The sequence below is a fragment of the Hetaerina americana genome, unplaced genomic scaffold (genome assembly GCF_022747635.1).
Source record: "Hetaerina americana unplaced genomic scaffold, ioHetAmer1.1.p SCAF_7, whole genome shotgun sequence".
Classification (NCBI taxonomy): Eukaryota; Metazoa; Arthropoda; class Insecta; order Odonata; family Calopterygidae; genus Hetaerina; species Hetaerina americana.
Window position 1 is genome coordinate 17,438,518 of NW_027287316.1, and position 23,061 is coordinate 17,461,578.

Genomic DNA, 23,061 nt, shown 5'->3' on the forward strand with positions numbered 1-23,061 from the left:
GTTTTTTTAGTTATTGAATCCTTTCTTTCTATTTCAATATTATTGCCTTTCAGATAAATCATATTGTCTTTATCATTTACAAATCTCTGTAAATAAAATCAGTTTGAATAGAATTACAAATTCCATTTCATGTTGTTTATTGATGATTATCAGGATCACTCTCTTGAACAGAAATCCAAATGAAGTAATAATATTTGTGAATGAATATTCGTGTACCTGAGGTATGCCTGAGATAATATGTCACATTTGGGTAGATGCTAAATAAAAGTTCAAATAATAAGCATCAAAATGCTGTAGCGCTAGTTAGTTTATTTTAAGGTGCTACTTAAAAAAATGACTTGAAAAACTGACTCGAATGACAAAGTGGCCATTTCAGGGAAATTTATGATTATTTATTTTGTCAGCAAAGGTTGAATTTATTCTCAGCATGTGCCCACTAGATTGCTAAATTTAAATTGGGTAGGTTATTATTGGGTGCTAGTCAGTGAAAGGAAGTCATTAAAAATTTGACCCACATTCAGTTACATATATATGTATGTAGCTGTAAATTGATTATCGTTGTCAGCACGGCATGCTCCTTATAGGATAAGAGATAAAGAGGATGATCCAGGCCTGGACTTGACTGAATGTTCTGGATAGGGCTTGTGATATGAAGTAGAACTGTAATAAAAGTTTAGACCTCATGTTTAACAATATTTGTTTACGGAAATGAAATTAGAATGGTATTTGCAAGGTTGTATTCTCATAAGCATAATTTTGGGATTTACTCACTTTGCTTTGCTCGATTAACTTTTTCTGGGTCTATCGTTTTGAATCCATATATATCTTCTTGAACATGATGTAAGAGATATAGGAGATAGAAATTATTTATCCATACAAATATTTCTGAGATGATTTGAGAAAATAAAATTTGGTTTGTGTTCATTTATGGTTAACATCATTGGGTTGAAATCTAGACCTGTCAAAACATGTTTAATGTCATACATCGAGGAAAAGAATTATTTTGTTAAATATTAAGAAAATGGGGTGAAACATCTTAGATAGCTTTAAAATGTTTTTTTTCGATAATGGCTCTTGGATTTTACATTCTTTTGAATGTAGAAGAGGCAGTTCATTGAGGATATAATTACTGTACTTGTATACATTTTTTTTTCTCTGCATAAAAAGGGCTACTCAGAAATAAAAATGATTTTGTGAGGATTTTACATTGAGCAGACTTCTTCTTTGGCACCTGAATGATACTTTTAATCATATTCATTTGTTCTTCATTCAGTATCTAGTCTCAAGAACTATTGATTTCAGGAGAGTGAATTTCAACTGTCTATCATGCTCAGTATACACATTTTGTATCCTTTTGCTGTGTTATTGAATTGGTCTATATTGTTTCAGCTACAACTACAAATCTAAAATATGTGTAATGAATATTGTGCTAATCAGAATTTTCTCAATGGACAGAATTTACTGTAAGTAGTTGGGGTTAGTTTTATAGGGCCAGTTTTTAAACTTTTGATAAACTTTATTAATTATAAAAAAATGCACAGATCCTCTGAATTTAAAGCCAGAGGCTTTTTGAGATTATTATGGCATTTGTTTGAAATCAAGAAAATGCTCAATATTAAGTGCAAGAAAATATCTCAAGGTAAAAAGAAAAAATATGTAATTATGCATTGGACAAGCAAATATTTTGTACCAAGATATCCTTACTTGGTTGACAGTTTCATCTCATATCCATGATGATCCACAACCCACTTTAAATTTTGAAACATAGGTATTTTTAACCACTCCAGCCTAGATATCCAAAATAACTGTGCCTTCACAAACTGTCAGAATAATTTAACATATTTTTGGGGTCAATTGATTGCTAAATGTAATCTTAATTTTGCTAAAGATTTTCAGGAGCCATTCTTGCCAGTTTTTGCACAAATAAAACATAAGCAGTGAAACATTTTTTAGCAAGGTAAACTCAAGTTCACCAACATCTTAAGACAAAAACTCTTTGCAGAATAATCTGTAATAAGAGAGCACAACACCATTGCTGTAGGTATGATTTCAGTATTGACCCTAAGCCTTTTAGTGTGTCACCCACTCTGCTAACCAAATTGTGCATATCATTAATGTTATGACTACATATCAGAACAAATATGACAAATTACAATTATGCTGATGCCATGAAGTATCTGATTTAATTTTTCATATCTGATGGTGTTCCCTTTGAATGTTGCATTTGAATGAAAAGGTTACTGTTAATCATAATAGGATTTATTGAAGGATTTATTCAATGTAATTTTATGGAGGAATATGTTGTTCATTGTGTGGAATCCACTTAGCACCTTTTTGTCTCTAAATTTATTTTGCCATCTGGATTGTCATTGACATTTTGGCATCAGTAATTGCTTGGAAGACCTATAAAGGGCTGTTGTGGGGCTTCTGGGTATCCATATTGATTTAAGTCTCAAATGCTCTCCCTACCATCTTCCTTGGCATTTACACCCCTTCTTCAGTAGTCCCTAAGCTTTCCTCACTGAAACCACAGCTCTGCCTTCATCCAGTATTTTTGCAATTTGCATTCTGTGTCATGGAACTTCCATAGTCTCAACTTTGCTTGGATTGTTTGCTCAAATCATCAAAATGAGTGTTTCTTCTCAGTCGTATTATTGTGTAAGGAAGGTGAGTAAGTGATATCATTTCAAAATTATTGCCAACTCATAAAAAAATTGTTGTTTTCAATTTTGTTGTACTCATCAGAAGTTAGCTGTCCTTTGGCACTAGGAAAATTTGTAGTTTTTAATTTTTTCTCCCAAACAAATTTATATTAAACATTTAAGTTCAATTTTAGAATCAAATCTATTAATAATTGTTAATATGAATGTCAACGCCCAATCTGTTATGAGAAGGGAAACTTGTGTTTTTAATTTGGTTCATTTTCCAATGTGATATTTCTCTGGAAGACTATGTATATCATGTTTAACTGCTTGATATCAGTGACTTTTGAAAGGAATGTGGTTTGTATGGCATATATTAATTTGGGTCTTCTTGCTGTGCATAAATGTAGGTTTGCTTTTTGACAGTAATGATTTTGGAATGTTATACACATCCCCTCATATTAAGCAGAAAGATTACTTATATAAGATATCAATTTGTTCTTCTTGGCAACTGTGAATGCCTATACTTGATAGCTCAACTGTTTAATATTTTAAAAAGCCTGCCATAAAAAATGTGGTGTTCTTGTTTTTCGATGTCATGGCATCCGTGATTCATATCTTACATTTGCCTGCTTGGTAACTATTGGAAAATTATACATTAGTTTGCATGAAGATAAAAATGTGAGCTAGCCTATTTAATTTAAAAGTAATTCAAGTCAAAGATACCGCCTAGTGCTAGAGACAAACTTCAGTAGCAGTGAATCCAGGAATTCCCCTCTCCTCATTATGCAGAAAGTTGCTTGTTAAGCGAGTTATTCTTGGGACCAATATTTTTCCTCATTATACAAATTACTTGCTATACGAGATGCTTGTTAAGCAGGGCTTCACTGTAATACCTTAATTAAATTCTTCGAGCAAATTATATAATGATGAAATATATTGACCTTCCACAATAAAAATATATGTACTATTCAAATTTAAGCACTGTAAACTATTCACTTTGAACGTTGGTCTACAATAAGTTTCCCCACTTATCAGGAAATTGATGTTAGGCAATAGTTTGCTAGGTGTGCGTTGGGAACTAGAAGAGGTATCACTTAGCAGGAAGCTCTATAATGGAGAAATATTTTGCATGCTCTTCATTATGAAATAAAACTGTTGCTGCCAGAAGATAAAGGTAACTGAAGGTAAAGTTGAACAATGTAAGATTAAGTATATACAATGCAATGTGAACAATGGAGTATACTCAGAGAAATTAAAATAGCCAAGGAATGGGTTTCTGAAAAACTTTCAGGTAAAATCATACTGAAGTATTTGAGCACATAATTCACCTTTTTGAAGATTACCACCTGTCGAGAAAGCATTGACAGATTTAATGAAAAAATCAAGTTAATACTTCCCAAAAAGTATGGAATTCATTAGTGAATTAATTATGACTAGTCATGCCAGTAAGAATTAAACAGAATATTAAGATTTGAACTTTTATTTTTATTCTTACATTCATGAAACAGTTCTGCACAGCTATGTTTAATTCATTGAATAAACTAACTGAATCAAATCTCCATAAAAGTCAAACTTGTCTTAAAATAGGTTGAATGTACAAATTAATCAAATCATGCATGGAAGAAGTGTCATCACAGTATAGGAGTTTACCGCTTAGAAATTTATTTCATAGTTAACTCTTCAGTGGTGCTGAATAGTTCATATAGTTTGCTCATGTGAGTACATCCTCCTTTGAATTGTTCTCTCTAAAACTAGCCATCTCTTTTCTCTGATTCTAGAGAACTGCGGGCATTAGTTGACTATATGCTTTCCATAGATCTTGTTCATGAATATTAGTTATTCAGTAGTTACTTGTATGGATGTTGCATTTATTTGTAAATGCAGCTTTATCAGGCTATTTATTTTAAACGATTGCTGCTTGTTTGTTGGAGGGGGAGGGAGAGTAGACATTTTTAGGGTGGTCTCTTGAGGTAGAGGAGGAAAGATGTAGAGGCAGTGGAGGTTAGATTCAGCCGATTGATACAGGCTTGTTTAGAAGTTCTTCTTCACCTGAATGCATATACCACAGATAAATGTGTCATAAGCTGAAGATATCTCAAAGAAGCCAAGAAGGGAGATAAGGATGCCAAATAGGGGCCGGGAGCGGGGAATGCTCTTCCAAAATCTCTATCGTAACCCTAGCAAATTCAAATGGTCATAAATTCAACTGATCAAATTTCTTTGTATACATACCTTATATTTTCATGAAAACACTGCCATAAAATCCATGCTTCATTGTCTGCAATAATATATGAAGTAAAATTTTCAATCAGAATTTTTAATCATCTCAGAATGAGCTTCGCTCACTTATATGATGCTTATCCCAACCACTTGAGGGAGGAGTCTAATAATATTTGAGTTTGAGTACTTGCTTGGCATGCTCTGTTCATTTCTTTGCCAATTGGCTTCTGTCCACATCTCTCCACTCTTATTTACATACTCAATCCTCACCTTCAGCTGGCTCGCTTTGCATTGTTTTCTACCCTCATTTCACTTGTATTGTGGGGTTTGTAGCTCATGCTTGCAAATAAAATGCTGAGTTGAATATTAGGCTTAATCACTTGCTCAATTTATCATAAACTTGTGCTCTAATGTAAAGGTATGAAAGTTTTGTATTTCAAGCGTTTTATGATTCTCTTCTAGTGCTGCAAATGTATTAGTTAACAGAGATGTAAGACATTATTTCACAGAAGTTATTGGAATCATTTTGGTTTATGTTGATTGTTATTGGCAATCTAGGTGAATCTGGAATTACATATCAGGAATTTTATCATCTGTTTGTGATCATTGTATGTCGTAGTGCTTGGTGAATATTCCCCCTCTACTTTAATCCAAAGTTATGTAGTTCATGTGGTTTGATGCTTGCAATACATTCATCAAGAAAACGTTGAGTTGATGTTTGCCTCTTGACTGAGGAATACTTTTTCCAAATGATTTTCTGGTCTGTGTTTCATGTTTGAATTCCTCAGAATTTCTCTGATTAAAAATGGAAATGCTTGCACCACAGTTTCCTTTGAATTACCAGTAATTGTTATGGGATTATTACATTGTAATCTTATTTACAATCTCTACATTATCCATTGTATTATTAAGCATTAACATTTAGAGTGATTACTTTCATTGCATCATTTAACTATCCGCATTGAAGACCTGATTTGTCTCTTGCTTGAATTTCTCTCTCTTCTTCTCTCTTCAAATGCGATCATAAATCAGGCATCACTCACTGACTCATATTTAGCATATAACCTTCCTTAACTTAGAATAATATCTGCATCTCTCTTGACTGTCTCTTTTCACTCTTTCATGGGTCACTCTTTAACATTTCTGTGCATACACCAGTCTGCCTTCAACTTTGGCTTATCATCATTGCATTTTGTCCTCTCTCTTCCTAATTGACGACACTCCCATACTCCCCTCTTGACCAGTCTCATCTCCCATCCCGGTAATGCCTTCTCCTCCTCAACTTCCTTATCCATGGCTTCCGGCATTCTTTTCTTCACTTGTGAATTGTTCAATTGTCTCCTTCTTCCCCAGCCAGCTTCTATTCTTCCTCATAAGATGTGGACTTCTCCTATGAAAAGGATTCTTAGCCTTCAAACCATCCATGTGCAGGTTTTTATCATTTAATTTTTCCATCATTTCATCCAGTGAATCATTTTTAGTATCTTTAGCTTTTGATAATCATTTAGTGGTGCCTGTTTTAAATTTTCACTAACTGTGTAACCTCATACAAATTCTTTTTTGGTCTGTTGGTTTTTTTTATCAGTCTTAATTTAATAAATTGATTCATTCATAAACAACTGAAATATCATGGACTTGGAGGATTATCTCAATTTAAGTTTGCTGTGATTTTTGCTTGAAGTGTTTATAGGGTGAGTAAAGCCGCTAGTCACTCCTCTGATGAAGCTCAAAAAATGAAAACAAGTGTCCATACAATAGCAATGTAATGAGTTGAAGGATTAAATCATCAATATCTGTATGAGCCATTTACTAGTAGCCTAAGACGGGAGTAATTTTCCAGTTTATTCTATAGGAAAATTAATTATGTATGAAAGTTATGTGAAAAGTATTATCATGTGGAGAGATGCTCGAGAAATATGATGAATATAAATAAAGTGTGATGAAATGTAATGTCATTTGTATTTTTGTTGAAATGATCATTATCCATCCGCCACTTCCTTAAATTATGAGGGTCTAATGACAATAAGTGAATTGTATATATGTCTGCAATTAACAGAGTTATAACCCAAAATATCATGAAACAGCAAAGCATTGGTAAAAAAATTGCATGATTATTTAATTTTTTAAGGTTACATTAATTAGAAATGGCTCAAGTCGAGAGCTTGCCATCCCTACTGTGTTTTTCCCAATGACATATGAATTCATTCCAATTATGAAGGAGTAGTAATTGATAAAAAAAATCAGATGTGGTGATAGTGTGGGCAATGGTTCCTAAATAGTTTCAGCGAAATTTCATTTTTGTCAGTACCCTTTTGAAACACAATAAAATTTAATTGATGAGCATTAGCCAGTAAGAATTTTTTTGTTATGTTTACCGCAATTCATAAAAGAAACACTTTCATCAAGTCCATTATAATGATAAATTTTATTGATTGGTGGCATGGTCTGAAGAAAGGTGTTGGTAAAAGTTTCAAAATGGTTTAGATCAATTCCAATCCCTAAATGCCTTAAAGCTATTTTCTACCATTCTCTTTTATGTGCCAAAGTAATGAATTGTGTACTCCTGGTTCAATATCATCTTTAAAAATACACAGTTGTTTTTCTTGAGATGGAAGGCTAATGTGCATTGCTCGACTTCCCTTTTATTTATTTAATGATATTCCTTAGTGAATGTAGTATCATGTATCTCCATTCAAAAGCAAACTGTAAAATATCTGGGTATTTTAATTTTGAATTATAACGAGATATTTGAATAAAAAAACGCGTGATTTTCAGCAAGTTTGACCAATGGATCTGTGAAAGTTTGTGAGAGTCAGTCTTAAATTAACTGTTATTTTACCATATAGATAAGGTTGTTCAAGAAATAATTAGTGAAAAATGATCTTTTAGTAGAGCTGCACTATATATGGTATGACCTTGACTGAATTTGTAGCCTCCAGATTGGACATTTATATCTCTTCCAGATGAGTACTGATAAGATTTCATTGCATCCATACAAAATTAGCTGCTTGTCTAATTTGATTAGTTTCATTAAACTTTGTGTTAGACTGCATAATAAGTTGGCCTTGAATAACATTGAGGAAAGTACAGATTGTTCACTTATTTCGTGAAGTGTAGCTGAGTTAATATCCTGTCAGAGAAATTTCTCAGCTTTTTTAGGAAGTTCATTCTGTTAGCTCCTTTGGATTTTGACTGTTGTTCAGAGCTTGACTTTTAGAAACAATCATTGGTGAGTGCAAATATGCTACATTTTAAAATTGCAAAGTTGTTCAAACATATTTTGGTTTTTTACCTGCTATCTTTCTTTTAATTTCTTGTTTGTTTACCATAGTTTGTTGCTTAGAATGCATGGAAAAGTGTACTCTTTCTCTGTCACTTACACATATTGCTGAATAAATATTGACATTGATGATTTCCTTCTACCTAATAATACCTTTCCCTCTCATGCTGTTAAAATAATGCTCTGCTGCCTGCTTATTGCACATTAACTGTCATACATTTTGTGATGCCAATAGAAATATGTGGGAGGTTTTCAAATTAACAGCCATTATTATAAATTCTTCTAAAAATCCTAACGATAATCTAATTGTGAGAATTAAATGGATTAGAATTAACCAGAGATACTTAACAGTTCAGTTACATTTGAAAGCCATTTTCATGGCCAATTTCTCCCTGTGGTGTAGTTTTTTTCAAAACACATTGTACGTATATCACATTATCATTTTATTTTGTGTATATTACATCAGTTATTGTGGTATAAATGTGGAAGCATAATAACAAAAATATACATGGAGAAGGACTAATAGCTGTAGTCCCTCCATGTAAACTAAAACTTTTAAAATTGTCCTTCTGTATCCTACTGTATGCATTGATTTCTTTAATGCCCCCGTTAATATTGTTGTAAGTAGTAAAAGGAATAAAAAATGATGGTAGAACACTCAATTTCAAATAAATATTCATTACTAGGTGTATAGTTAGAGAATGGCCTCTTAGTTCACTTTTTGTTAGGACTCGACTTGCCTCTATTCAAGCTGCCCATACCACTCTTATATTTTTCCTCTACCCTCTTTGGAGTTATGCTGTACATTTATATTCCTCATCTCTGATAATGACCCAAAAATTGAAATATATATTTGCCTCTAAATCTGACCTGTATGGTATTTGGTTTCATAGTAATTATGATATACCTATGAGGAGAATTATCTTGACAGAATGCAGTTACCTAAGAAGCAAAACTTAGGATGATATGGTGCACTATTGTTTCCACACTTGAGCTATTGAGCATATCGTTCCAGCACTAGGCCAAGGATGTATGTACAAAATCTCACTGCTTAACAGTATTGTATATAAATTGCAGCTGTCTGCAAAAAGGCAAGCCATAAGTGAGCAAAAACTCACGGAGTTTCAAAAGTAACCTTCATTGTTTCCAGTTCTGCAGATATTCAGCATTTAACTTTTAATATGTGCAATGATTTTGTAATTTTGGCATCATAGTGTATACTAATTTTGTTTTTCCATTGTAAATGATGCAGGTAGAAAAATAGCTATTGATCATGAAAATGGTGGTGTGAGTTTTATATTTTCCATTCAATTCAATGAACATATATGTACAATGTCATAATGGCTAAGGAGATTGCACCTGCAGGGATGATTTTCTCTGTCCTATTCTTCACTGTTGGTTTATATATTCCAACATTTATGATAACACATGTTTATAATAAATAGAAATGTATCTTCAAATCCCCTCATCGCTGAGAGCCCTGTATAGGATGTGATTCTGATTCTGAAGGATTTTGGTGCCCACTGCTAAGTGCTTGGTGTGTGGTAACAGTGATAAATATTGGAATCAGTTAAGTGCTTTGTAGTCTTTCCAAATGTGCACTAACATGTGTGTTTTTTATTAGCGCTGTTGAATTTTACAATAATATGCATGGAACTTAATTAATGTATTAACAGTTTTTTTGTCAAATCAAATGAAAATATTCATGAGAATTCACTTATGTTTGCTTTGTTTTTTCATTTCAAGTCTTTTTAATTCCCAAATGTGATCATACGTCGTTGAAAATGAGTTAACGCATTATTTGATAAATTTAGCACTTGAATTCATTGAGAAATGAGTTACCTTGCGTTTGTAAAGGAAATTTTAGCATCAGCATTAACTGTTATGGGGCATTTTTTTAAGGAATAAGGAGGTATTAATAAATTGTAATTCATCTATAGATGTATGAGAAGTGGTTGTGGCTATGATTTTCTTGGTAGGAGACTGATATTTTGATGAGTAGGGAAAAAGTAATGGGCACTGACTTGAGGGAAAAAATATGTTTGCTGATGTGCAAGTAATGATACTTAACATTGATATATAAAAATTATGAACTGAAATACTTGTAAAACTAATATTAGACAGAAATGCTACCCATAAATCATTACTCATTAGCTTTCAATCTCTGACTTTTTTAGCCTAAAAAAGTTTTTTCATGTATTCAAAAGTTAGTTTGAAAGTATAATTTATTTTATAGTAAAAATAATCATATTCTTTTTGGATGAAGCTGAGGGTTAAATTTTTTATTGCACCAGCATGGGAAGATATGATTTCCCATGTGTAAGTAAGGATAGGAGTAGGCTGGGAATCAAGTATATTTACTTCAAAACAAATGTGCCGAGGTCAGGGAGAGCCTTGGGTTACTGAGAACTAATTACCACCCTTATCCAGATATTGAATATTGTTTCTAAAAAGTTTTAGCATGTAAAAACTTAGTCTTAGCTGTTGTTTTATTTGTGCTTTAATGGAGGAAATCTGTTTTATTTTGTGTATCTGCACTTCTAACATTTAGTGCATGTATTTTACAGCACCCCACATCCTATCAACTAGATCTCATATTTACGGAACTTCAGGAGAGAAGAGAGGAGTGCGAGAGGCTAAGAGAAGAGGTGGAAACAATGAAGGTCTGTTTGAGACACAGTTAGGCTCTTATCTCCTCTGAAGACTTGTTTCTGGGTTTATCACTACAAATATTATCCTTCAAACTACTTGTATGATTATAAATGAAGCATATCCATTAAATTTAGTTTGTGTATTTTTTCAAGCTGAATAACTAGAGCATATATATTTCATTAAAGATTAAAATATAATGATTTTTTCTTGGTGTTAATAGGAAAAGGTTGTGATTAAATCAATTCTCAATTGAGTGAACCTTAACTACTTTGTCATTTTTTACAAAAAGTTGAATCATTTTAATCCCCTCAGTTTTTTTAGTACTGCTTATGTGCAACTGATTAGGGAAGTTATATTTATGGTTCAGTGAAATCCTAATTCCCGAACACCATTACTTTTTCCAATATTTTGGTGTTTTCATGTGTTAAATAGTGATGTTATCGTGATATTTTTTAGTGAGAGGAATTAGGGACCATTTCCCTTTCCATTTTTCTCTTAAAACAAGGTGTGTAGGGTATTTCTTTACTCAGAGTAAAGTGCTCTAGAGCTTAAAAATCCATAAATTGATAAATTACATTTTTATTTGATAATAGAGAATGCACAACTGTTTAAATTATTGTTTTAGGTTTAGAAATATTGATTATAAAGTCTGTGGATCTTATGAAATGGAGCCAGGTTGGCCTGTTGAAATTGAGGCTACATATTTTTAAATATTTTGTCTGAGCAACTATATATTTAGAAAAATTCCTTATAATGTTTGAAGTGATTGTAACAGATTATGCCTAAGTGTGCTTTCTTCATTGTAATATATATTTATGTTTTGAAATAACTGTTTCTTTGCCAAAATTAGACTCTGATTTTCATTTATAGTGGTAAATTACTAGAAGGCATTTTTTTATCATTGGGATGTAAGAGTTTGGTTGAATGTGCCAATGTTTTTCAATAATTTCATGTGAACTTCTGATTTTATGTGTAATTAAAAAAATGTGAAAAATGTTGACAAAACTTAGCATAACTTCATAGTCACATTATTAAGAAAAGTTTTTTTTTACCTTCAATGCCAGTACCTTGGCATTTATTGTATGCATGGGGAATATAGAATTTTCCAAAAGAGTTATAATTTTGGAGAAGTAGTTGCTTTAATCAGTTCTGATGGATATGCGTTCATAAAAATTTTGGTTTAGCAAAAAGAAACTCATTTACAGTGATAAATGATTCCTCTGAAGCTCAGAAGTTTTGTTAAGATCACTTTGTTGCCTGTTCATATTACTTTGGTCAAATATTTATTTTCATCGCCATTCTTGGGATTATAACTGCAGTATACAGCTGCTCATAAGCTGTGGTTTATTTTCTCAAGAGGTCTCTTCCCATCTACATTTAAAGGTCTGAAATGCTGAAGTGTCTGTCATTGATATTTTTTTTATGCTTGTGGTATAACTTTTTTTTTTTACTATTCTTCATAGTGAGATATGAGAATTTGGCAAAGGCATGATACACATTTTTCAGAGCTACTTTGTAAATTATGTAGTCCATCAAATCAGAGTTATTAGCTGTGGGCCTCTTATTCATAAACATACTTAAAATATCATCCATATTAAATTTAAAAGTCATGGATGACAGTTGAATAAGAAAGAGCATTAGCATTAAGCATTTCCTTATATTTGCATTTTAAGTAATTTTGGTTTAAGCATATCACAGAAACACTTAAATATTCGTAAAATGAAGACTTCCTTTGAAATTAAATTGAGGATATAAAAACTAAAATATATAAAATACATATTCAAATTTAAACTTCTTGTTTCTCATTCTTCTGTTGTTTCCCAAATATTTTATATCGATGCTTCATCTTTCTTTTGTCAAGATTTAGTGTTAAAGTGGCCAAATGTACCCTGACAACTCATCTTTGGGGTGTTTCAGAATGGTTCTGTTTTTGTGCTTTGCTTCTTTTGTGCATCTCAAATGCTACAGCTAGAGGCATGAGTTTTATGACACAGGTTTTAATATTAGCTCATTCCCTGTTGGAAGGTGTTTGCACAAAATGCTTCCTTAGTGTGTTAGATGTTGGCAAATTTTAATTTTTTGGGCATAGGAATTGATTACCTAAAAAAACCATTGCCAAGTCTTTTAAAAGGATCTCAATGGCTGATAAAAATTCTTCCCATGACCAAAGCCATTGAGTGATAATTAAAATTTTTTGGTGACTGGTTAAAATGGATGTCACATTAGTTTTATATCTCATTGAGGTACTGTTATAAGTGTAACATGAAATGTTATCAGAATCATGGGTCTACTAGTGTGTCTGTGTTATTTCTGTGTAACACTATACCTTAGGCATAAAATTGTTGCTGAGGTAACTGGATTTGTTTGAATTTCCCCCCTTACAACTGATGTGTTTATGTTTAGCAGCGTCTACAGGGAGAAGTAGCATTCCTCGGTCAGTCGTTGCAAGAGGAGAGGTTTCGTTCGGAACGTCTTGAGGAGCAAGTTAACGACTTAACAGAACTGCACCAGGTTGAAGTGGAGAATTTGAAGCAGGCCATCTCAGATGTTGAGGAGAAGGTGCAGTACCAGTCTGAAGAGCGGTTACGTGATATCCATGAAATGTTGGAATCGTGTCACACAAAGGTATTTTATTATGTTGTTATTTGATGGAAGTCAACCATTAACTCTAGCATCATTTGTGGAAGTATGGGGCCTTGTCTTTCTCAGTGAATTAGAAAATCTTGAGGTTATGAGCATCCTTTTGTTGTTACTGGTGAGAAAAAAATATTTTTCAAAATGACACTAATATATTGCTCTTTCAGTAATGTAATGTGCCCTTGCTTTTTTTGTCCTGGAATTTCATTCTCACAAGTTTGTTATATTTTGCAAGATTGCTTTCAATTCCCAAAGATTATGGTGATAAAAACTCATCATTATTTTTCTTATTTTGTATGTCCTTGATCAAGTGTCACGTCCGACTATTAGGTGTAACAAATGAGGTGGGAGACAGGGCATGCCTCTGTCAGGTCAGCAGTTGTTCTTGGATTTCCATTGATTAGTTAATAGCTTGATTCACTTCTATCACTTTCATACATCGTTTAATGTATTTTCCGGTATTCCTGGGGCTTAAAATATTCCTTGTCATGAGAGGTTTTTTCGCCACCTTCACCCACGTTTTTCAGGGATGGCTGTCTCTCTCTCTCTGCCACATGTTTAAAAACCTGTATTTCAGTATAGATGTTTGATATTAGATTATGAAAATAGTGAAGTTTTGTTGGTTGTAAAAGTGATCCCAGCACTGAAAGTTTATAAATAATCCCATAATCTTTTTGCAAAAGTTCCAGTTTCCAATTGAAGGAATTTTTCTGATGGATGGTATAGAAGAAAGGAAAAAAACCAAAGCATCAATCATTTGGTGTTCCTTAAAAGTATTGAAAAACTTATTTATGTGAGGCAAATAAAAAATTGTGCAAGATATGGTACTTTCCCCGATTCTGGTGAAGTCTTTGTGGGTTTTCCATGAGGTCAGGCATTCAGCTACTGAAGTTGTGATGGCTGACCACCATGTGAGTGATGAGAAGAATACATAGGAGAATGGGGCCATACGATAGAGACCCATATTAAGGATCACACAAGATGAATTTGACATAGCTATCCCAAGAAAACAGACGTTGTGGAGCACAGCCTTGCCCAGGACTATTAGATTCTCTTCAATAGTGCTAAACTAATTAGCAGAGAAAATGGCTACTGGTACTATCTGACAAAGGGGGCGATGGGAATCCATTTGAGCGGAAAAAACTTCAACCCAGATACAGAACATGCCGTATGCCAATTTTGGAAGTCCGTGCTCTGGAAAATAAATGGTGAGGAGAAGGTGAGAGAAAATGAGCAACAGCCAATCAGAAGTGATCCGAGCCTAAGCGAAGGGTAGCTAAGGATGGCAAAATGATGACCCGGATAACAACCCCTGAGGATGATGACAGAGTTAGCTATCAAAACAGCAGCAGATGAATCCCTGACTCAATGGAAAACCCATCCAAGACTTGTGTAAAAAAATTTTTCAACTTGAATAAAGTTAGGTATTTTTGTATTGAACCCAGATTTCCTGCATGGCGAAGTGTATGCATCATGCATTATAAGTTTTTGATTTGTTAGAATTTTTGATTCGGTGCTCATGGTGGTTAGGCAGAAGTTTTTGAAGCTGTTCTTTATGTTATCAAATGAAAGAAAGGATATTTGGAGTTTTTTACCCTTGATTATAGATCTATATGCGAATCTTATTTTCATCCAAATCTTTGAATATATTTTTTATTATGCACATCAAGGTTATGAAATGTGGTTAAATGGAAATGATGGCTAATGATTGTTTTTATTTTTTCTGTTATTATTCCTTTTTTAAGTTATGCATTTTAAGTCATAAAAATGGTATACATACTCGTAGTAGAATGAAGTGTACTTAAATCTGTATCATGTGATAGACTAAGAAATTATCAATAAGATAGTTTTGAACTTCTTTTTACATTTTAAGACACAGATTGTGTGAATAAATATCAAGTGTATATGGTAATGCATGCCTTTTTAAAGATGTGGTGAATTATGAAAGTTGTCTTGCATTGGTTTATATCATTGATAGAGTTCATAGCAACATGTAAAACTAAAAAGTCACAAAAATTGAATACTTAATTGCTCTGAATCACAGCTGGAATTTTGAATTACCGAAATAGCCCTCAATAAATTCCAAATTTGTCTTTGATACCTTTTTGGTACAATTTCTATTTTTTTATTGCATTTATCTTTTTATGATGGTGCACAAACTAAAGCCCTAGGTGCTGAAGTATGACCAATAGTGTAAAAGAGTATGCAAAAATGTAGGAACAAATGCTAAATTCAAATTAAAAAATGTATATGCATATCATGACTACTTTGTGCTATTGTTCAAGGCATAAATCAAACCAGTATAAAATATTTTGGTGAGTACTAGGTCAATTCCTGGGTTTCTCTGGGCATCGTGGAATTACCAGGATATACAAAATCTAAAATACACATAATTTGGTTTTGCTTTTTAAAAATTGTGTCCCAAGCATTATTACCTATATTTAATGAACTGAAATTTATTGAATTTTTTTTTAAGACCTAGGACTCTGGTGACACTAATTTTTCATTTGATTTTTGTGCACAGATTTTTAAACTAGAGCACCAACAGCAACAACAACAACAATATGTGACACTGGAGGGAATTGAGAATGGCAATGCAAGAGCATTGGTTGTAAAGCTGATCAATGTGGTTCTGACTGTACTGCAAGTAGTGCTTCTGGTGGTGGCGACAGCAGCTGGAATAATGACCCCTTTTCTCAAAACAAGGTGAGCCAAATGTAGTTTTATGATTTATCTTGATTGAGAAAATAGAATTTGAAGACAAAAAGCTTTCTGTTACTTAAGGAAAGGCTCCCCAGGAGAAAATGTTTTAGATTTCAACAAAATCTGCCTGGTAAAAATAACAAGAAAAAATCTTAAAAACTGGCTACTGATAATTTCAAACTTATTTTGAAATATAATGCTGTCCCTAGTACCTTGATTTCAGGTGACAGCTGACATTGCCATTGCATTAAATGTATGCCATTGTACTTTAAACAGTTGATATTCAAACTACAGGTTCAGCTGTTTACCTTGTTAATGTTTGTGTCTTCATATAGCAGTAAGGGTTGTTAGGTAAAAACTCGATCAGCAAGTGCTACCCTACCTTACCTTACAGCAAGAAAAATGCACCGTATTGGTCATACTTCCCTATGTTTTTAATAGAATCTCTCTACTGGTTAAATGCTGTCATGTGTATTTAAGTTTTCACAAATCTAATAACACCGAATACTGAATGGGTAGAACTTACTTTAGAATATCGAAAATTCATGCAAATAATGGATATTCATGCAAGGAGTGAATTTGGATCACATGATGAATGAGATATATGAAATAAAATGCATCAATATCTTGATAAAAAATTGAATACCATGGGTGAAGGAATTCACATTCAGCTAAAATATACAAAGAGTTTTCTCTTAGTGGGATCATTCATGGAAGGTATAATAATAAAGAAATATGCTCATAATTATATGGTAATATGAATTTAAAGGAACCAAAATAAGAAGAAATAGACATTTATGGCACAGAAGTAGATTTATGAGAGTAGGCTGAAAACTAAAACACACATGCTTGTAGAGCACAAACAAAGTTACCTTCAGAAGCACGCCAGGTGGAAGTAATATTCCCCCTCAATATACATGTGCAGGTTTGAGATTGTTGCATTCATCCAGTGTATTTTGAGAAGCGGAAAGTATGGAGACGTGTTTTCTATTGTTATGCCAAGATGAGTTAAAGTTTAGTGAGCTGTTATCAAATTTTTAGTCACTGAAAAAGTGCCTCCTACTGAGAAATAATTGTCATTTAAAGGCTGTTGATGGTGACGTCGCTGTTGGTAGGTCTACTGTAAATCAGTGAGTAATAAAATTCCATGGTGGCGAATCTGGGAAAGCCATAGTTATTGGTGAAACCCGCAGCGGATGTCTGATCACTGCCACGGTTTAAACATTGCAAACTCGTCGAGGATTTGATTCAAGATGACCGATGAATCACTGAAAAGCATATCGCGTACCTAATTGGTATTTGTGAAGAATGTGCCAGCTTCATTATTGAGCAATTGGGATACTGTAAAATCTGTGCATGATGGGTACCAAGCCATCTCACAGATGGGAACAAACGGCATAGATTGGAATGCTGGGGACAACTTTTGCAGCACTACCATGATGAAGGAGACAACTTTCTTTTGAATGTTGTGACGGGGGATGAGTCATGGGCCCATCATTATGATCTGGAAAAGAAAAGACTTGAGTGCTGAATGTCGACATTCGTCTTCTCCTCAGGCGAAAAAGTTTAAAAGACAACCATCTGCAAAAAAAACTTTTATTGGCTGTGTTTGGGATGCTCACCAAGTTTATGTGACCGATTTTCTGGAACGAGTGCCAACAGTAAACTCTTCTCAGTGCATATAAACTCTGAAACACCTCGGCAATCGAATGCTAGAGGCAACCTGACGACAATAATCTTGCAACATGACAACACTGATACACACCCCTCATGCGCAACTGTGGTTATCAATTCCAGTAAACCAAAGCTTTAATCTAAATACTTTAAAAACCATTCCAAAGCAGTGGGTTTGGTTTTGAATATAAATCTTGTAAGGATCATATGTTTTATCTTCCCCATTGCCTTTTTGGGGGAAAATGCACTAGATTGGAAGAACAACATTTCCTGGATGTTGGGGAGAGGGATGTGAATCTAAACTCCTGGCTCTCAGCCTGAGTGGTAGTTGAAAAATGTTTTTTAGGCATTTCTTTTTCTGTTTCTTTCAATTGCAATGAAAGGTAAATATGATGAAGGGTTAGATAAATAAGTGAAATTTGCACGCTGTTTTTAAAGGGATGCAGGTATACTATCTGGAAAATGAGGAAAAGAGATTGAAGTTGAGTATCAAATATCTGAATACATTAAGTGTTTATTTCTTGTAAATGTTAATTACTAAATGGTCAAAGAAAATGTGTAAATATACCAACATTAAAATGTTTTTAGCATACCTTTTTATCATCCATATTATTAATATGCATTTGGATTGGCATTGGTGTAATTTTCATTGATCAGTGCCATCCCAAGTGATGTGGTGCATTCAAAGCATTTCCTAGCATTTGTTATGCATGGCCTTTAAAATTGTGTTGATTCAACATTATTGATGCTTGTCAAAGATTTAAAAAAATCATGTGCATGTGTGTGATGCTCACAATGAGTGAAAAAGTAAAGTTTAACTGTTGTAAGTTGATTTGTCAGTTGCCACCCATGGGGTTGTGTGCTAATATTTGTTTTTAATTTTTTCTCTTCTACAGACTTAGAATCCTGACAACCATCCTTTTCATTGCAAGCATTGTCTTTGTGCTGAAGCAGTGGCCAGAAATGAGGGAAGTAGGGGGGCATCTGGTTCGGCGCTTAAGAGATGCTTTAGCGGTTAAGTGATAAGCCACAGTGGGCTTCCAGGGAATTGTGAGTCAGTAGTTCATGGTGTCTCTCTCTCTCTTAGCAGGATTGCCTTGACAGTTTGACAGGCAGATTGAAGAGAGTTTTGCTCTAATGGCAAGTTTTATGTTTAGAAGAGAGGACTTTCTTCATCTGTCATTTTGTACATCTCTGTTAGGAAATGTTCTGCCCAGTGAAACCCTTCGCCCCATGAGCAAAAAGACCGTTTTATCATTGTTGGCTGAAATACTCTCTATGCTAAAGGGCTAGGTTTGTCCGCTAACTTGGGTCGTGTCGACCCGTTTTTAATAATTATTTCCATTTGGACGAAAGCAATTAGCCAACTTGAAATGGTAACGGCATCATTTGTTTTAAAATAAAATTACCGGAAGTGTTTTGAATTATTTTTCATCTCTCTTTCACTGCCCGAAGACTGGGATGGATCAATGTGTGTTGACTCCTGAAAGTTTTGTGTTTGATTTTTGTGAGTTTCTCAAGGGAACGTATTAATCCACCATTGATGTGGTGACGGCACAAAGGATAGCTCATCTTTGGACATCCTTCTGGCTAAGTTGTTGGGGTTTTTGAGGGCTGATTGTAATTTCTTCACTCCGAGTTGTCTGTGTCAATTGATGAGCAAAAGTTCTCGGGAGTCTTGAGTGGAAGAAGAAAAATCATTGGCAGTGAGCAGTTTTGTGTCTTGTAGGAACAAAAAGGCAATGTTAAAGAGATCCAAGATGTGCAATGATCCCGTCCCAATGGGTGTGCAATGCATTCGCTTGTGACCAATTGGTGTTCTGTGATAGTGATAGAATAATGGTATCTAGTCTGAAAATGCAGTGCCTGTTCCATCCACAGAGATAAATGAGGTCAGTGTGTGCCTAAATAATGAAGAGGAAATCATGTCAATTGGGTTGTGGCCAGAGTGTTATTGGAAAAAGTGTTGACTGTGCAGTGGAATTGTCCAAAATTGAATAAGATTTCAGCCTTTTATTTTGTATTTTAATTCCAATTATTTGAATTGACAGCTACTCCCAAGGAAGGACTCTAATAGGGAGCATAATAACCTTCATGTGTGGCTTATCTTGAAGAGTCAAGTGTCAAATTTGCCCATCTGCTTGAGTAATTAATTTTTTTACTCAGGTGATACAGTAATTTTTACGCTTACGTAAAGAAGTACCGCTTTAGGCCTTCTAGATTTTAAGAGATAGATAGAGGAAATGGATGCTTCAGATGGATGTGGTTGTTATTCCTTTGTTTTTTAGTGGGGGATATTGCTGCTGATTCCATGGATTCTTAGTGGAAATTGTGGCAAGGATGAGAAATCCCTAGTAACATTGAATTTTGTTTTGTTTTCAAGTTGATAATCTCTTTGTGGGGAAGCGAAGAAATAACAAGGAGACATGGTGGAATTGCTATTGCCATCAGAAGGGTCTTGACCAGCATTTTTTGGAACATCTAGTGTCCTGACTTTTTAGGCTAAAACTGACCTCTTTCTCCCCAAAATGGCAATTCTTGCATCATAAATTGTAGTCCTGAAACTCATTCCAAGTCAATTCTTATTGCACCTTTGCACACTTCTATAAAAAAAAAAATCCTCTGTCCAATTGCGTGCCTCTTTGAAGGGATTCCTTGTAACCGTCCCAGTTGTGAATGAATGTTTGCCGCAAGACCATTTTGTATGTCTGTGTTTAGCTTTGATATTTTTCTATTGGTTTTTACAGCCCATAGATATTTTTTCCTATTGCAAAGTGATTGTCAGCAGTGTTAAAGGGAATGAGTTTTGAAAGTAATATCTCCGTTTGTGTTTTCTTGTTTCCCCCCAGAGATTGTTTAGAATCTTGGCAGTGTATGTTTACATTTATTGAATTTTTAAGAGGCAAAAGTAAATATAGAATTTTTTTATTTCGAGCAGGTTGGGTGATTGGCTCATGCATGTCTCAATGAGTAAACTACTGGAAATTCCGGGTATATTCAGTCTTTCACATTTTAGCTTAATTGTTATTTAAGGTATTTTTAGGATATTGAAGGATGAAAGTTTGGGATATTTAGTGGTTATGCTGATGAAATTTTCTTTCCTGCTCTCTATCTGTAGGCCCCATTTGGGCCAAGGAATAGAATTTGTGATTAGGCCTTGGAAGAGGTTGCAAAAACAGCAGTTTGTGGCACATATGGGAGATTTTGGTGACTTCTAGACTCAAACTGAGCCTTTCACCATTGTTCCCTTATAGAATATGTAAGGGTGTAAGTTTTCCTATATTAACTGGATGAATGTTGATCCTCACATTGTTGAATGATAAATTATTTGGAGGACAATACTTAAATGATGAAGGGTCAAAAGTTGTAAATAATAAAGTTCCATTTTGGCCATATCATAAGTATCGGGGCTGTTTGCTTATGCCAAAAAAAAAAAAGTGAGGAGGGCTGGGGACTGCTGCAACGTGATTATTTTTAAGTATTCAATCCCATTCGAAAATTACTTCAATGAAGTGACCTTTAAATGAGTTAGGCACAATGTCGTTCAAAAGTGTAAAAGTTGATGTGTGTGAGAAGGGAGGGAATGCGTGGATCATGAGTTTACTCCTGTCCTGTAACCTCATATGAAATGGTTGGTGAACATGCATTGTTGAATTTTCAGTAGCATCCACTTCTGGAAATAATTATTATTCTTTCCAGGAGAAGTATTTCATAATCAGATCAAAAAGAAATACACTTAAGCACAATGGCTGCCAACAGCTCAATACTGCTATTACTGCGCGTGCTCAGAGCAAAATTTGAGCGTGCATGGAAGTTGTGTGTTATGAATTAAGGTGTGGCTGCGAAGTGGTTTTATCTTCTCGTATTGATGACCGGTGAGGTGTATTAGTTCTGTTGAAACAGTTTAATGTCCTGCCGGGAATATTGTTCTGGTTTGTATTGTGGGGCCCCAGCCACCACTCTCCTACCTTCACCTAATTAGGTAATATTTCCCGTGTGTTTTCATTGATGTTTGTGAGAGTTTTTGGCTTTTTTTTGGTTTAAATCAGCCTTCACATTCCCCAATTTCTCTCTGGTTAGGTGTTTTATGGTGTTTTTTTTGCAAATGGATAGATGATGTTTATTTTTAACTTTAAAATGATGTAAGTGAAGGAATTATTTTGTGGTGTTGGATGAATATGATGTTCGGAGAAACTGCCACCTTTTCTCAAATGGTTTCAAGGATTTCAAAAATGTTAGTGAAGGAAAAAGAATTCTTTTGTACAATTTGCGCAATAGAAAAACCTTCATGGTACTTACATGATTAAAGTCAAAATTGTGTGTTTGTTGTATGAATCTGTCAATGGTTTAAAAAAAAATATTATATGTTGGGGCATTTCACACCCTTTTATCCCTGAAAAAAACTTCTTTTCTCAAATCATTATCCTTAATTTGCCAGTTGTATGAAAAAAACTTGATTTGTGTGCAAACATGAATAGGATGTTCAGTTTTACTTCCCTTCGTATTTTCCCGAACCCTGTGCTCCGTCCCAACCTTGGGCTTGTTGAAATGAGTTGATCTCCTTCCTCTCCCTCCCCTCCAAAAATAGCTGTGACCCTCTTTATCACAATGAATGCCTTTTCCCCGTATTACTGGGTGCTTGCCCCGAGTGATAGCACAAAGGTGATAGGCTGGTGCAAGTGGCAGATTTAAGCTTTGTCCAAGGAATGTTTGGCTCTATGCATCAGCCATGACAGTTGCTTGAGAAATAAAATAATAATGAATGCTCTGTTTAAATGGAAGACTGGGACTAACTTCTTGCGTGTGTGTGCGTGTGTAATTTATAATGCACCTCTGTGTAAAGAAAAAATATATATGAATAATATATATCTATATATACAAATATAAAAGTATAGTCATTATTTTGAGTGTTATTATCACAAGCTCATCACTACTTCTATTTGTACGTCAATGCTTCATTTAAGTTGGGAAACTTAAATATGTATTTGTTCCCCCCCCCCCTCTTGTCTTTTTTTCTAAGTTTTTATTGCTCAAACCATTTTTAAGTGTACTTTGATAGTATAAAAATTTTTTTTTACTGTTTGAATACCTTCTAAATACCTTGAATCTTTTATATTGCTATACTTGGAGCTTCATGCCCTTCCAGCTGAAAGCTTAGCGAAGCAATGATTTGTTTGATGTTTCAGGCATCAAACCTTTCATTTCTTTTAGTCTTTATATCCTATTTTTCCAAACATTTCATTCTCATTA

At 34.0% G+C, this 23,061-nt stretch overlaps 1 protein-coding gene across 1 annotated transcript in view; it reads left to right on the plus strand.

Annotated features, from left to right (window-relative positions):
* The window catches only part of Dmtn (transmembrane and coiled-coil domain 2 protein Dmtn), a 251,103-nt gene extending 228,425 nt beyond the window's left edge, over positions 1-22,678 (plus strand). The window contains exons 11-15 of the mRNA XM_071595354.1: positions 6,219-6,296; positions 10,713-10,808; positions 13,201-13,422; positions 15,959-16,140; positions 18,708-22,678. Coding sequence (XP_071451455.1) covers positions 6,219-6,296; positions 10,713-10,808; positions 13,201-13,422; positions 15,959-16,140; positions 18,708-18,834 — 705 coding nt within the window. The 3' untranslated portion in view covers positions 18,835-22,678. The remainder of the gene's footprint in view (positions 1-6,218; positions 6,297-10,712; positions 10,809-13,200; positions 13,423-15,958; positions 16,141-18,707) is intronic.
* The last annotated feature ends 383 nt before the right edge of the window (positions 22,679-23,061 follow it).